At 37.8% G+C, this 15,978-nt stretch overlaps 2 protein-coding genes across 2 annotated transcripts in view; one reads left to right on the plus strand and one right to left on the minus strand.

Annotated features, from left to right (window-relative positions):
- Nucleotides 1-5,261, plus strand: LOC306884020 (5-hydroxymethyl-dUMP N-hydrolase-like). The gene is made up of 4 exons (XM_079439619.1): nucleotides 1-243; nucleotides 405-464; nucleotides 4,282-4,392; nucleotides 4,492-5,261. Exons 1-4 carry the CDS (start codon nucleotides 108-110, stop codon nucleotides 4,608-4,610), a joined length of 426 nt encoding a protein of 141 aa, XP_079295745.1. The 5' UTR covers nucleotides 1-107; the 3' UTR covers nucleotides 4,611-5,261.
- Nucleotides 5,073-15,978, minus strand: part of LOC306884015 (protein delta homolog 2-like) — a 23,198-nt gene continuing 12,292 nt past the window's right edge. Inside the window, exons 3-6 of the mRNA XM_079439606.1 lie at nucleotides 11,673-11,769; nucleotides 11,365-11,495; nucleotides 10,056-10,200; nucleotides 5,073-7,461 (exon numbers count right to left, since the gene is read on the minus strand). Of these exons, the coding sequence (XP_079295732.1) occupies nucleotides 6,696-7,461; nucleotides 10,056-10,200; nucleotides 11,365-11,495; nucleotides 11,673-11,769 (1,139 nt within the window). The 3' untranslated portion in view covers nucleotides 5,073-6,695. The remainder of the gene's footprint in view (nucleotides 7,462-10,055; nucleotides 10,201-11,364; nucleotides 11,496-11,672; nucleotides 11,770-15,978) is intronic.

The following is a 15,978-nucleotide window of genomic DNA, read 5'->3' on the forward strand; positions in this document are numbered from 1 at the left end:
GGGGCGACACGTGCAGCCCCGCCTCGATCTGCAGGCTGCATTTGTTGCTGTTGAGGAAATCACACTTGTATTATTATCATCAAAGAGGACGAAGACATTTGCAAAGCATGAACATATATTTTTGTGGAAGCATCCGCGGAGGGAGGCAGGACGTGAGTATTTACCAGAGAGCAGTGAAGAAGTTACAGCAGTATGGCACGGTGTTGACGGAGCACGTGAGCTCTGGCAGTCTGTCTGATGAAGGTGATTCACTTCATCTCTCTTTCTCTCAAAGTTGCGCAAACTCTCATAGAGCTCATATTTCTATTAAATATGCATCCATTTAGCATTGTTTGGTGTGTGAACAACTGCATAGTCCTACTAGATTAATGCAGGTCAGCACTGAACATGTGTGCTTGGTCCAGGTGAAGATGGAGATCAAGCCATTAATGATCGAGATGTGGAGTTGCTGATGAAGTCTGATGGTGAGAGACATCACACTTCAGAATTTGACATTCTTCACTGTATTGTTGTTGTATTGTAATATGTAATATGTAATATTGTAATATGTGACCCTGGAGCACAAAACCAGTCAAATGGGTCAGTATTTTTTAAATTGAGATTTATACATCATATGAAAGCAGATGGAAATAAGCTTTCCATTGATGCATGGTTTGTGATGATAGGACAATATTTGGGTGAGATGCAGCTATCTGGAAATCTGGAATCTGAGGGTGCAAAAAAATCTAAATATTGAGAAAATCACCTTTAAAAGTTCTTAGCAATGCATATTACTAATCAAAAATGAAGTTTTGATATATTTACTGTAATGAATTTGCAAAATATCTTCATGGAACATGATCTTTACTTAATATCCTAATGATTTTTGGCATAAAAGGACAAATTGATCATTTTGACCCATACAATGCATTGTTGGCTATTGCTACAAATACACCTGTGCTACTTAAGACTGGTTTTGTGCTCCAGGGTCACATAGTCAACAGTTTTCAATCAAGTGGCATTTATGCGTTTCACAAAACGTTTACAAAAGTTGCATGTGATCAAATGAATGTGGTTCTCTACACCTGCGGTGGTTACTCTGCTGGACACCTGTGTGAACTTGAGCAGAACTGACTTCATACTTCATACCAAAACCCCGTATGAAAAATTAGATATTTTGTTATCCAGTGCAGTAATATTAATTTTTACTTGACTTACTGTGTCTAAGCACTTCATGGGGCCACTGTAGCATATTAAAAGGACCATTGTGAGAAAATATTTTATTAATATAAAGAGGCAAACAGTGTTGGGGAGTAACTAGTTACATGTAATTTAATTGCAAAATAAATGTAATTGTAATTAGTTACTGTTACTAAGAATTAAATTAGTTACTTTTGAAAATGTTATTAATTACAAAGGGGGTTACATCTGAATTTTTTCATACGCACACCCACATACAGAAATTTCATAAATAATGTTGTTCATAAATTGCATTGACTGCTCTAAAATGAGACACTAGTGTTTCAGGAGTTTAGGACACATGCGTATTCAATAACTGTTTTATTTCTTATTTGGGTTCATGCATATGCTTTATTTTATAAGATTAATCATTTTTTCCAAGGCATTGTTAGGCGCCAGTGTCATAACCATGCAAACATTTGATTTCAAAACCAGTGTCATAGCTATTTAAACTTTTTCTTATTATGATTTTAAATCCGTATCCAACCTCAGAACGATCTCAAAGTAAATAAGAGGTGTTAAGTCTGATTTTGTGGTGGCTGTGCTGTAAATTAAATTATTGCACGGCTCTGTGGAATGCTGGATTCTGATTGGTCAGTCGTGACATTCCACGGTACCTTATTCCTCGATCACAACTGGTCAAAGCTAATAACACAGACTCATCCGGGTAACTTAAGTCGGTGCTATATGCTTGCTAGGAACAGTTTTTCTTGCTGGAATTAAATATTAATAATTAACCCTGTAAAGCCTGTCATGAAATAGAAATTTGTTTATTTCGTTCTGTTCTATATGGACCATAAAATCCCTATGCATAAAATACTTTATATACAAACCCGATTCTAAAAAAGTTGGGACACTGTACAAATTGTGAATAAAAACAGAATGCAATGATGTGGAAGTTTCAAATTTAAATATTTTATTCGGAATACAACATTGATGACATATCAAATGTTTAAACTGAGAAAATTTATAATTTTAAGGGAAAAATAAGTTTATTTTAAATTTCATGGCATCAACACATCTCAAAAAAGTTGGGACAAGGCCATGTTTACCACTGTGTGGCATCCCCTCTTCTTTTTATAACAGTCTGCAAACGTCTGGGGACTGAGGAGACAAGTTGCTCAAGTTTAGGAATAGGAATGTTGTCCTATTCTTGTCTAATACAGGCTTCTAGTTGCTCAACTGTCTTAGGTCTTCTTTGTCGCATCTTCCTCTTTATGATGCGCCAAATTAAAGATCTGGACTGCAGGCTGGCCATTTCAGTACCCGGATCCTCCTTCTACGCAGCCATGATGTTGTAATTGATGCAGTATGTGGTCTGGCATTGTCATGTTGGAAAATGCAAGGTCTTCCCTGAAAGAGACAACATCTGGATGGGAGCATATGTTGTTCTAGAACTTGGATATACCTTTCAGCATTGATGGTGCCTTTCCAGATGTGTAAGCTGCCCATGCCACACGCACTCATGCAACCCCATACCATCAGAGATGCAGGCTTCTGAACTGAGCACTGATAACAACTTGGGTTGTCCTTGTCCTCTTTAGTCCGGATGACATGGCGTCCCAATTTTCCAAAAAGAACTTCATATTTTGATTCGTCTGACCACAGAACCGTTTTCCACTTTGCCACAGTCCATTTTAAATAAGCCTTGGCCCAGAAAAAACGCCTGCTCTTCTGGATCATGTTTAGATATGGCTTCTTTTTTGACCTATAGAGTTTTAGCCGGCAACGGCGAATGGCACGGTGGATTGTGTTCACCGACAATGTTTTCTGGAAGTATTCCTGAGCCCATGTTGTGATTTCCATTACAGTAGCATTCCTGTATGTGATGCAGTGCCGTCTAAGGGCCCGAAGATCACGGGCATCCAGTATGGTTTTCCGGCCTTGACCCTTACGCACAGAGATTGTTCCAGATTCTCTGAATCTTTGGATGATATTATGCACTGTAGATGATGATAACTTCAAACTCTTTGCATTTTTTCTCTGAGAAACTCCTTTCTTATATTGCTCCACTATTTTTCGCTGCAGCATTGGGGGAATTGGTGATCCTCCATCTTGACTTCTGAGAGACACTGCCACTCTGAGAGGCTCTTTTTATACCCAATCATGTTGCCAATTGACCTAATAAGTTGCAAATTGGTCCTCCAGCTGTTCCTTATATGTACATTTAACTTTTCCGGCCTCTTATTGCTACCTGTCCCAACTTTTTTGGAATGTGTAGCTCTCATGAAATGCAAAATGAGCCAATATTTGGCATGACATTTCAAAATGTCTCACTTTCAACATTTGATATGTTATCTATATTCGATTGTGAATAAAATATAAGTTTATGAGATTTGTAAATTATTGCATTCCTTTTTTATTCGTAATTTGTACAGTGTCCCAACTTTTTTGGAATCGGGTTTGTGTGTATATATATATATATATATTTGTCCATAAGTACACCAAACAGTTACATTTTAAAAATAATAAAACTAAAATAATATAAGTAAATTTAATTTAGAGGCCCGAACTGAGCAAAAATATGCAGTTTGCTGCAGTTGCTGATATTTATATGGTCAAAAAGTATTACTGTTTCAATGAGAATCAATCAGGTCTTTATAACAATATAGCAAACTACTTGCATTAAATGCATATAAATATGAGTCGTCTATAAATATATATCTCCCGGTAATGTGTCTTAATAAGATGAAGTATAAAAGCATGTTCAAAGCTCTAGTTTTTATTGTGGGGCAAAACATAGAATGCAATGCAATACAATTATAGGATATTTAAAAATAAACATTCCTCAAAAGCCTGATGGATTATATTTGACACACATTTTGACATCAAATTTTACAAGTATAATACATATATTACATACACATGTTTTAAGTTATTCTTACATTTACATTATAAGAATAAAAAGACACCACAACCTGAAGAAGGATGTATTTATGATTCTAATAAAAGGTATTAAGCCTTTTATCATGAACCACGTTCTCTGGTGCTCTTGACTGTCTTAGCTCTGTTGTGTTAGACTCCGTCTCAGTGATTCAGTGTGGTTTTCTGTCTCTGTCTCAGTTATAGTAGCTGAGGTTACACAGCCGTCTTTTAGAGTCGGTTATGAGCTCGGCCAAGCTATGGCACTCAACAAAAGGGTGCTCTGTCTCTTCAGACCTTCTTCTGGAAAAGGTATTAAGACTTTCTCCTGCATCAAATGTGACCCTGGTTTTGGCAGGTTCTATGAGATTCACCCAGATACATAGATATTTTTCATCTCCCACCCTCCAGTGCTGTCTGCCATGATCAGAGGAGCATCCACAAACTCGCTTTTCCAAGTCCAGGACTACACAGAGGATGAAGTCGAAAGTATCTTGGAGAAATATTTTGATAGTATCGCCAAGAAATGATGAGCACATTTCAGCAAATCATAACAGATAAACACAACTTCTATATGCTTCTCCTCTCATTTTAGAAAGTCGGTAGGTCAGTCTTCCTTTGGTGACATTTTCAGAGAAAAGGCTAATTAAGCAGTGCATTGTGACTTACATGTGAATAAATTGGTTTCAGCTAAACACTGGTGTTACACCGATTAATATACTGTAAATATCCAGAGAAAGGGTTGAGATCCACAAACTGTCATTGTTTTGAATTGTCCACCAGGGGTCACTTGATGTCTTTTTACTAAAGCATTTAAAGTGCACAGATAAAGTAGGTTAATTACATTCACAAGTTCACTATTTCAGAATGTCATAATACAAAGCAAAAATGTTTTATTTTCAGCTCAAAAATGTTTCAGTCAGGCATTATGGCAGTGTTTATGTCATGCGTTATGTGATGTCAAATTCAGGGCTGAAAGGGAAGGAGTGTGTTGTATAAAAAAGTCAATTTAATCATGGCAACTGCAATACAAAGACATTGTTTTGTGATTTAAAGATGGATTTCTGCTATTACAGAGTCAAAAACTTTAATACACAGATCTGTATAAAAATAACACATTACAATAAAAAACAAATATACATTTCACCAATAAATTACATAAATAAATTATATTTACACTTAAGAATACTGTTGTTAATGTATCATTATATATCACAAAAATCGATCCCATGAAATTGATATTACTGTACTGCTTAAAAGAGCATCACTATAATGTTAAAGGGTTCATAAACCAAATACTCGAAGAATAAAACTTACTTGGAATATACTCACATTGAAATATTTTATAGTTTGAACACTTGGCGAAAATGGCTACACACAAACCTGAAATTAAAAGCTCTTGTAGTAATATGGCTTGATTATATACATACAGTACTAATGTAACACGCGATGGAAGTTCTGATATATTTGGGTGGTTCAGTGCTTCCCTTTATTTTACATGCAGCCCATTAGTGCTACTGTTTACTCTTTGAGTACAGACGTCATATCAACACATACAGTGGCTCTCTGGCTGTGAAGTCCATATGAAACCGCATCTGCAACCCACCTTACCTTCATAATGTGGCATACTGTATTCCCAGATGATACAGTATATTAAAATGAGAAAAAGGGTAAGGTGTGATTAAATTTGATCCATTTCTAACTGACTGGATATTGAAAAGTGCTCTCTAAATGAAAATTAGGAAAGCCCTGAAACTCAAGTCTATTTCCTCTAAAATAATTCTCTTGATTTAATTATTTTAGTTCATTATTTTTTCGTAAAACTTTACAGTAAGATCCTGTTAGTTAACAATAGTTAATGCATTTACTAAAAGTTACTATCATTTTTACATGATTATTTATTAATCTTAGCTGTTGTTAGTATATAGTTCAGGTTAGCTTAGGTTAGCAATTACTAATGTTGAAATGAACATTAATAAATGCTTTCGAAGAATTTTTCATGTTAACTAACCTTACTGTAATGTTAACTGTTTTTTTTTTCAGTGTAAACATGTTGGCACCTGGTGGCCAACATTGCATGATTACTGTTAGCTAGCAAGCATTTTTTTCATATGATGCCTTTATTGAGGAAAAAAAAGGTTGAAGATCAAAAAAATACCAGAAAAAAAAAAGTTTTAATGTCATATTAAAAAAAATATTAATAAAATTGGGGGAGGAAATGGATTCAGGAAGGCACTAAGACATTCCACGGTTCAGGGTTTCCATCAAAAATATTGCTTGGTGAGAGCAAAATGTTTTTCAGAGGCAGAGTAAATACATTTTGGATGAAATATTACACAGACAAGCATTTCTTATCTTTGGAATAAAGTTCCAAGAACAGGTGAGCATTACTGATTACTGACCTAATGTTCCCTCAGCAGTACATGCCTCACTTGTGGCATCTTTAATAAAATAAAACGACTAATTGGTTCTTTATTTCTGTGTAATCGCTCTGGATAATGACCACCTGCTTTCAGCGACCAACGCTTTCTTAGATTCATGAGTTCCATCTTTATCTTTTGAGAGGTCAGAAGTGGCCTTTTACTTCAACAAGAGCAACTGCATGATCTCTGCGGCTAAACAATGTCGGTGTTCAGCCTCTTCTTCTCGAGCTCAGCTGGAGCCGGAGACTGGAGGAAGCTGATCTTGCATTCCTGCGGCGTGGGCACAGAGTTTGTCCGGCATCGGTGGAATGGGCTATGGTGAGCGGGGGCCGGTCTGCACTGACAGCGAGCCGATCGGTCCTGGCAATGTCCGCGCAGCACCAGACCAGCTGTTAGCACCACCACGGCCAAAGTCATGCCCCCCAGCACCAGCAGGACGATGAGCTGCAGCTCTGACAGCCCTTCCGCTCCATGCTGAGTCACCACTGAGATTTTGAACGAGCGTCTTTCATCCCCGCTGGGAGTGGTCCTGTGGGAGCGATTGACTGGGGCAGGTTTGCTCAGCGTAACTCTGTCTCCTTTGCCCCTGAACGGAGGCACCGCTTGAGGTCCTGACTCCCAGACGGGAACCTCGCAAGTTCTTCCAGTGAACCCTGGGGAGCAGAAGCACTGGAAGGTGGAGACTCGGTCTATACAGCGTCCTCCGTTGAGGCAGGGCTGGCTGGCGCAGTCGTCCAGGTTGATGGTGCAGAAACGGCCGGTGAAACCCGCAGGGCACAGGCAGGAAAAACGGTTCACGCCATCCAAACAGGTGGCGCCGTTGGCACAGGGGCGCATCAGGCAGTCATCCATGTCGGTCTCGCAGTGGGGCCCCGTGAAGCCGGCCAGGCATCGACAAGACAGTTCTGGAGCGTAACCACCCAAATCCTCACAGAGACCGCCATTCTTGCAGGGGGACCTGCAGCAATAGACGTAAGAATTGAAAAACACTATATTGCCAAAAGTTTTGGGACACCCCCTTCTAATGAACAGGTTAGACTGCTTTAGTAATTTCTATGAGTACAAATCTTAATGTTTAAGCATATAATGATATTCTAGGGAATTTTGTGCTTTTAATTTTATAGCAACAGTTTGGACAGGACCCTTTTCTATTCTAACATGACAGTGTCTCTGTGTATAAGGCACGGTTCAAAAAGACATGATTGATTGAGTCAGTGTGGAAGAACTTGACTGGTCTGCAGAAAGCCAAGTCCTGATCCCAGCTGAACACGTCTGGTGTGACTTTAAATGTAGACCTTGAGCCAAAAACTCATCACTAAACACCAATGACTTGTACATACACTATATGGACAAAAGTATTGGGACACCTCCTCCTTTAGAACAGAAAAAGGCAACAAAACTGTGGCAACAAAGATGGAAATATTATTCATGTATTTAAAAACTGTATTTCCATCTCTGTTGCAACAGTTTTGGACGTGTCTAAAATGACTGTACCCTTATGTACAAGTCATTGGTGTTTGGTGATGAGTTTTTGGCTCAAGGTCTTCATTTTAAAGTCACACCAGAGGAGTTCAGCTGGGATTCTTGTGTGGGATTCACTGTCATTTGCGTCAAAACTGAAGTATACTTTTGACTCAGAACAAGAGTAGTCAGATTAATGAACAAATGAACCTTCCTTTGCAGACAGGACCGTTGTCATGAGTTCAATTCCCAGGCAATCCATTAATTGATTGATTGTATATCTTGAATGCAATGTAAAGCTCAAAGTATACTTAGGTTTATATGCGTACAATAGGGTGTGCATGCAGTGAGTATGACAGAAATTTCATCATCAGCATAGTATACATTAAAGTCCAATTTTTCTAATTATTCATACTCCGTATGCTCAGCATGAACCTTGATTTTTTTTTATTCCACTAATTAGTCGGTGCCTGGTGGTGACTTTGGCTGAAGAGATGGAACAACATCAAACTTTTGGAGGCTGTGATGACAAAATACTTTTTTTGTGACTAGATTAACAGTTGCCCGCAACTTAAAAAGGTACCAAAACTAACATAAAGATGAAACTTTGTAGTGCTTCTGTTTCAACCACCTGTGTTTGGGCCTGTTATCAAAAGGAGTATACTTTCAAATGCTATGCATTCGGATAAGCATATACATCAGAACTTAAGTATCTTTGGACTTAATGGGATAGTTCACCCAAAAATGAACATTCTGTCATCATTTACTCACCCTCAAGTAGTTCCAAACCTTTATGAATGTCTTTGTTCTGCTGAACACAAAGGAAGATATTCTGAAAAATGTGGGAAACGGAGCAGTTCTGGGGAACCATTGACTTCCATAGTATTTTTTTCCTACAATGGAAGTCAATGGTTCCCCAAAACAGCCTGGTTACAACATTTCTTCAAAATATCTTCCTTTGTGTTCGGCAGAACAAAGACATTCATAAAGGTTTGGAACTAATTGAGGGTTAACTATCCCTTTAAGTCCCTGCTGCCAAATAAATAATACAAATATAAATTGAGGCATTTTAACTAAATGAAAAGCACTGAATCAATAGGAGTGGATACTAAATTAAAAAGACTCACTGAGCTACAAATTATTGCTAATATGTCTGTGTAAACACCATCTGAATGAACTGTTACATGTCTTTGCCTTGAATGTATTTTAATGTATAACATCGTTTGGCAATAGACTGCTGAGTGATGTAAATGCAATTTATTTTCACTAAATATTTCTTCCTCAAAAGTACAAAAAAAAAACAATGGAACTATTAAGGAATCTGCATTGGAACCACAATGGTTAAAATCCTTATGATTTCCAGTTCTATTGCCATTGGTTGGACACACAGAAAGTTCTGCCCTAATGTAATGCCATTGGCTGGTTGATATTTTGAGCAGGTCAAAACTCTCAAGCAAACCGTTCTTCAAAAGAGTCACAAGATTTACCCTTTTGAGGGGAACCAGCCCTGTGAATGGCTTATTTACTTAGTTGTATCTGCATATTAAACTTTTGACATGTGAAAAAACACATCCCCATTGCATCATTCATGTTCACAGGCTAAACCATATACTGTAATATTTCAAGTAATAATTTGTCGTCTCTAAAACTGCTGGAACTGGTCCAGTCCTGCAGCATCGTTTCCCTGGAAACCTCTCCGTCAGTTTGTTTTGGTCTTCATGGGAAGTGCAGCGGGGGTCGAGCTGCAGCGTGTCAGTATTAGCAGTCTCTTACAGGGCCAGTAATGAGCCCATTGAATTACATGATTGCACTCTGGAGGCTGCAAATTGACCAGGCTGTTGTGCTGCCTGTGCCAGTGCGTCTGGGCTTGTGTGCTAATAGATTAAGGATCACAGCTTAACAAAATGTCAAATCATGAACAAACCACTATTCACTGATCTTACACTAAACATTTCAGTGTAACACTGTAATCAGAAAGTCCTACTAAAAATGTTTCACTCTGTTCTTCCGCAGCTTTGTGATGTTAGGCAGGTACATTTGAACACACAAAACATGCATTTGCATTACATACGAAAAGTAAAAAACACTTACTTAGTTTTTTGGCAAGGCCCTGTTTTCAGTTCACAGTCCCGCCCATGAAAGCCTTCAGGACATAAGCAGCTATAATCCCCAGAGTCATTCAAGACGCAAGTAGCCCCATTCTGACACGGCTGCTCTCTGGAGCACACGTAAATATCTGGAAACAAGTCAGCGCTGTTATGCCAAGCTATTAAAGCTTTGCTACTTAAGGTCATGAATAATTAATCACCTTTGTTGCAGAATCTAAAATTGAAATAAAACCTGAAATAAAATAAGTTTAAGAACCAACTGCAACTGAAATGATTAAATTGTATTTAAATTATAGTTAAACAGAAATCTGAAAACTAAGTGACTAAAACTAAATAAATAATACTAAAATAACCAAACTATGCTCATTGTAAATACGTGATTCTGAAAAATTGACCTTTCCATGAATTTCACTGCAGTTTCCAGGTGAAATGAACACTAGTGGCGGTAAAACACCAACAACTTTTATTCCTTTTCACACAAACTATGACTACAGGGCAAATTATCAATGAATAAAATAATAATTTGTGATGACCTCAAAACATTAAGGTTTTTAATTTCTAGCGATTATCGTCAGTTTGATTTCACAGATACTATTTAACTAAACTGAGCTAGACAATGACATCACTGAATTAATAATGAAATGCCTTTAACTGAAAATTGAATGTTTAATCTTATTATTATACATTACTGACACTCTATCCTCCAATTTGATACTGTTTTGAGACAATCTGTATTGTTAAAAGCGCTATATAAATAAAGGTGACTTGACATAGTAAACTTGCTCGGTAGCTCACCTGGTACAGCAAATAGATACAAGTTCTGTGAAAAATGAATCAAGACACTCCACAAAAGAGCTTGTAGTCTTGTATAAGGAAGCTAAAATGGCCTGGTTGCTTAAGCAAATGCATTTTTACTGTATCTCACATTTGTTTGTTAACACTATCGTTTTGACTGCTGTGAAACGTGCTACAAGCTAAGCAATAGCATCCCGGCATGTTTTTTTTCACTGTGCTGTTTAATAAACCCGCATCTGCAATGGAGAAAGAATAATATAGCTTATAGGCTTTTGTGGACGTGTCATCTGAAAAGTGCAGCAAAATGTACCCACACAAAACATATTTCAGATTTTGCAGAAATGTTGCATATTCCCAATGAGCCCTGCTTGCGACTAGCCTTTTTCATCCCCCTGTCATTTATTACTTGGATATGTGTTTAAATACATGGAAATCATATTGGATTTATTTTATCAGAATAATCAGTGCTGTCAGGTTCATCTATAAAAATGAATCACCTTTATCACAGAACCGGCCCGCCCACCCGTCCATGCATGTGCACTGCCAGGGCTGATGGCAGGTGCCATGGACACATCCGGGCATTCGCACACAGTCTTCACACCGCGGTCCACCCCATCCCGGATCACACCTGCCACACAGAGGCAAGAGTTAACCCTACATGCCATGTTCATTGTATTGTTAATCTGTTTACGGTTTTCTTCTGCAATAGTAGTGAGCGTGAACAGGCTTGCACAGGTCAGATATACTTCATCACGACGCCTTAAAGTCACACAAGCCCATATTTCACTCTCCTGAACCTACTCACCTGCAGTCACCGTTTTCAGCACACTTTCCATGGCCGAGTTCACAAGTGCAGTTACTGGCCGAGGGTGTTGGAGATGTTTCTACTGAGGAAAATGAAACTGTGAAGAGAAGAGTACATTTAATATAAAGTTTGGTATATATTTTTCTTATTTTATTAGCTTTTGTTAGGTATCCTGTTATTTATTTATTTTCTTTGACCATTATAGAGTTCAGACGTTACTCCATAACAGCAATCTTCAATGATAATTCCTCTTCAAATTAATTAAGTCCTTCAGATCACATAACAAGCACTAGCTTGTCTGTGAGAGTTTGTCGCTTTAGAAGGCTTGTGCAATCAGTGTCACTTTTCAACAGCTTATGTAGCATGTCGAGTGTGGTAAACAACAGCTAGCGCATATAAGATGCACATGCGTGCAGATCTTGCCTGAAGGAAAGCTAATTTATTGTGACAAAGCTTCAGGGAGAGACAATTAGGGGACTATGTTATTTAATTATCTTAAAGGGATAGTTCACCCAAAAATGAAAAATATAATTTACTCATCCTCATGTTGTTCACTCTCAAACCTCTACATGTTTCTTTCCTCTGTTGAACACACAAGAAGATAATTTGAAAAATGTTTCAGGTAGCCATTGACTTACCAAAAATACTATGGCTACCAGAAACTCTTTGGTTACCAAGATTCTTCAAATTATTTTTTTGTGCTCAGCAGAAGAAAGCAACTCATACAGATTTGGAACAACATGAGGGCGAGTAAATGATGGCAATTTTTTTTTTTTTTGCCATCATTTACTCCCTTTCATTTTCATTTGCTTTACTATTAGTACTCCATCTTGGTCAGTCTGACAGGGTGAAAATATAAAGTACATTATTGCAGATTAATATAAAGTCATTTTAACAGTAACACAGTAAAACATTCATGTTAATCTAATTACATTCATTATTGAGAGTAATGAGGACAAATGCTGAAGGGAAAAAAGTGTTATGAAAACAATGTAAAAAAAAAAAAATATATATATATATATATATAAAAATACAAAATGTTATTTATTTTAAAGAGAAACTGTAGCATGTCTTCATAAAAGTCTGACCTCTGCCCGGGAGAGTGGAAAGTTTATGCGTGTTCTTTTTCCATCCTTAATAATCTACATATACTTTTATATGAAAAGTTTTATAATGTGTTACAGGAAGTGATTCACCCCGATCTCCATCATCACCGTCCCGACTGAGTGATTTAGCCTTCTTGGCCGTGCTTATCCAGTATTGGGTTTTGCATGTTAGTGCAGGGTGTGTATGTGTGTGTTGGGGGACGGCCAGGAAGCGCGTGTGTCTGTGGTGATGGGCACGAGGGGAGCGTGTGCGGTGGGAGGAGAGGAATGTGCTCATGTCTCCGCCCGTATGAGCTTTGCCTGAACATCACAAGAATTCACCATTGCCCAGGGCCCAACCCCTACATGCCTCCGAACCCGGCGCTCACAGCCAGCTTCTTACATCAAACGTCCCGTCTGCGTTTCCACTAAAATGTACTAAATTACTCCTTGTAGCCTGGAAGTTGTGAATAATTATCAATATGCCATTCACATGTACACTTACGAGCAATTTGTTTAACCCCCCCACCCCCTCATACCGGATAAAGGCTGGTATGTGAGACACAATACGTGTGTAAGCTCATATTCATTCAGTGGCGCTGGAATGGGAAGCATTTTCCATGTACTCTGGCCAAGTGTAAGACCTGTATTCCTGGAAACATAGAGCTTTGAACAATGCAAGCGTGGTAACTGAGAGCAGCCCAAACAACAACATGAAGCATAATCTCTTAAACATAGACAGCTGAAGGATTAGTTTAACATTTAAAACCAAGAGAATCTGTTCTCGTAATGATTCTTGTTGTAAAGCTCTAATTTCTGGACTACGTTTAAAAATTACTATATTATATATTGCAGAAAAATAGTTTGTTTTTCAGAAATTTAAAAGATTTTAGTGGCAGTGAAGATTGAATAAGATTTGTGTTATTTTGCCTGGCGCACAGAGAAATTACAAGTTGAAATTTTTTTGCAAGGCCATGTTTATTCTTACTTCAGGGGGTTTACACGACACCATTTCTAAAAAAAAAAAACAACAAAAAAACGTTTTATAAGTTTTGGCCGTTCTTTTACACAACGATGGCGTTTTGGGGGCCTAAAAATACAAACGTTCGAAAACTGGTTTCAAAGTGCAAGTGTTTGAAAACAACACTGTTATAATTTCCGTGTAAACTACAAACACATGAATTTGTGAAAATGGTGAAGTCATACACAGCTGTTTGGCAATGGAAGCACATTCCATTAGCTCCCGCCGCACAGGTTTTGTTCTGATATTAATGCCAGTGGAAGTTTGGAGTTCTTCAGACGTGGAATCAGCAGATTCTGACTCTCTGACTTTGTGGTTTTACTCTTCGTGGCTGACTGAAACACATGAATTTAATAGTTAATCGCAATACTTTTGTCCATGTGTGACCCTGGACCACAAAACCAGACATAAGGGTCAATTTTTGAGATTTATACATCACCTGAAAGCTGAATAAATAAGCTTTCCATTGATGTATTTTTTAGGATCAGACAATATTTGGCTGAGATTCAACTATTTGAAAATCTGGAATCTGAGGGAGCCAAAAAATCCAAATATTGAGAAAATCGCCTTTAAAGTTGTCCAAATTAAGTTCTTAGCAATGCATATTACTAATCAAAAATTAAGTTTTGATATATTTACAGTAGTAAATTTATTTGGCATAAAAGAAAAATCAATAATTTTGACCCATAAAAAATGTTTTTTTGGCTATTGCTACAAATATATCCATGTGACTTAAGACTGGTTTTGTGGTCCAGCTCGTGAGCAAGGGAGCAAGTGAAGAAAGGTAATCTAATGATCTATGAATGGAAGATATGCAATATGCAAAGTAGAACATTTGCATAATTCAATATACACGCTTACATGCAATATACAAAGCAAGTTTCTTATTTTCTTTACTTCCTGTTGTCTCTTTGCCCTCTGCAGTTACTGCAAGTTCAAAGCACGCTTTGGATGACAAAGACTGGGAGTTGTTTAAATCCAGGTTGGAGACGGTGAATACTTCATACGCGGTAAACACTATAGAGTTTTAAAGAGAGAATGAGTTCGGGTGTGACAGCAAACAGAAGTCCGATGATCTCAGAGTGCTGATAGACAGATGTGGTGCTCTTCTTGTACAAACTGGAGGAGTCTATTCTAGAAAAGTCTCCAGGCTTAATTCTGTAGCATGTGTAAATATTTGCGATCACAATGGTTTTGAAATAATATGATACAGCAAGAAATCTGAAAATGGGCCATGATTCACTTCAAGTTGTTTTTGTATGATTCAAATTTGTTAAAAATATGCACAAAAAAACAAAACAAATATATACAGTATAATATAAAGCCTAACAAAAAAAACCTGACAATATTTTCAACTAAAAGAAGCCATGCTGCTAACTTAATTACATTATTCACTATCGTGGCAGTAGCTCTTAGTCAGTAGTTCTTTTTCCATTAAGTAGCGGTGCAGGGTGACAAGATGTTGCATCACTGTCACAACACGCATTATAAGTAGAGCTGTACGCCAAGTGAACTCAGGCAATAAACAAACAGAATATCCAGAAGAGATTTCCAGAATGTCTCATTGGAAAATCAATTCATCTTCATGAACTATTTCTTTTTAACGAACCATAAAAAGAATAAGAAATAAAAAAATAGAGAGACACACATATCAGAAGCTATGGAAGCCCCCCCCCCCCCCCCCCCCCAAAAAACAAAATGGACTTTAAAGGGGTCATATGATGCGATTTCAAGTTTTCCTTTCTCTTTGGAGTACTACAAGCTGTTCATGCATAGATAAGATCCCTAAAGTTGCAAAGACTAAAGTCTCAAAACCAAAGAGATATTCTTTATAAAAGTTAAGACTTGTCCACGCCCTCCGAAAACGGCTCATTTAAACACGCCCCCACATGTCTACGTCACTGTGTGGGAAGATTTGCAAAACACCACCCAAATGTATACGCAAAGAAAACGGTCGTGATTTTTATTCTCGCTGTAGTGTTGTTGCTGCCGCCGGTGCCATGTTCTGGAGACGCTGTGTTTTGTTGTGAAAGCAAAACTATTTTGTTTGGGCTTCCAAAAGAGGACACAACTAGAAATCAGTGATTAAGTTGCATTTACAACACTGTTCCAGAATAATTCAACCTAAATATTGGAGTGTGAGTGTGTGCAGCGCATTTTACGGAGGACTATTTCCTGAACCTGGAAGAGTAGCTTACAA

Source organism: Barbus barbus, assembly GCF_936440315.1.
Source record: "Barbus barbus genome assembly, chromosome: 18".
Classification (NCBI taxonomy): Eukaryota; Metazoa; Chordata; class Actinopteri; order Cypriniformes; family Cyprinidae; genus Barbus; species Barbus barbus.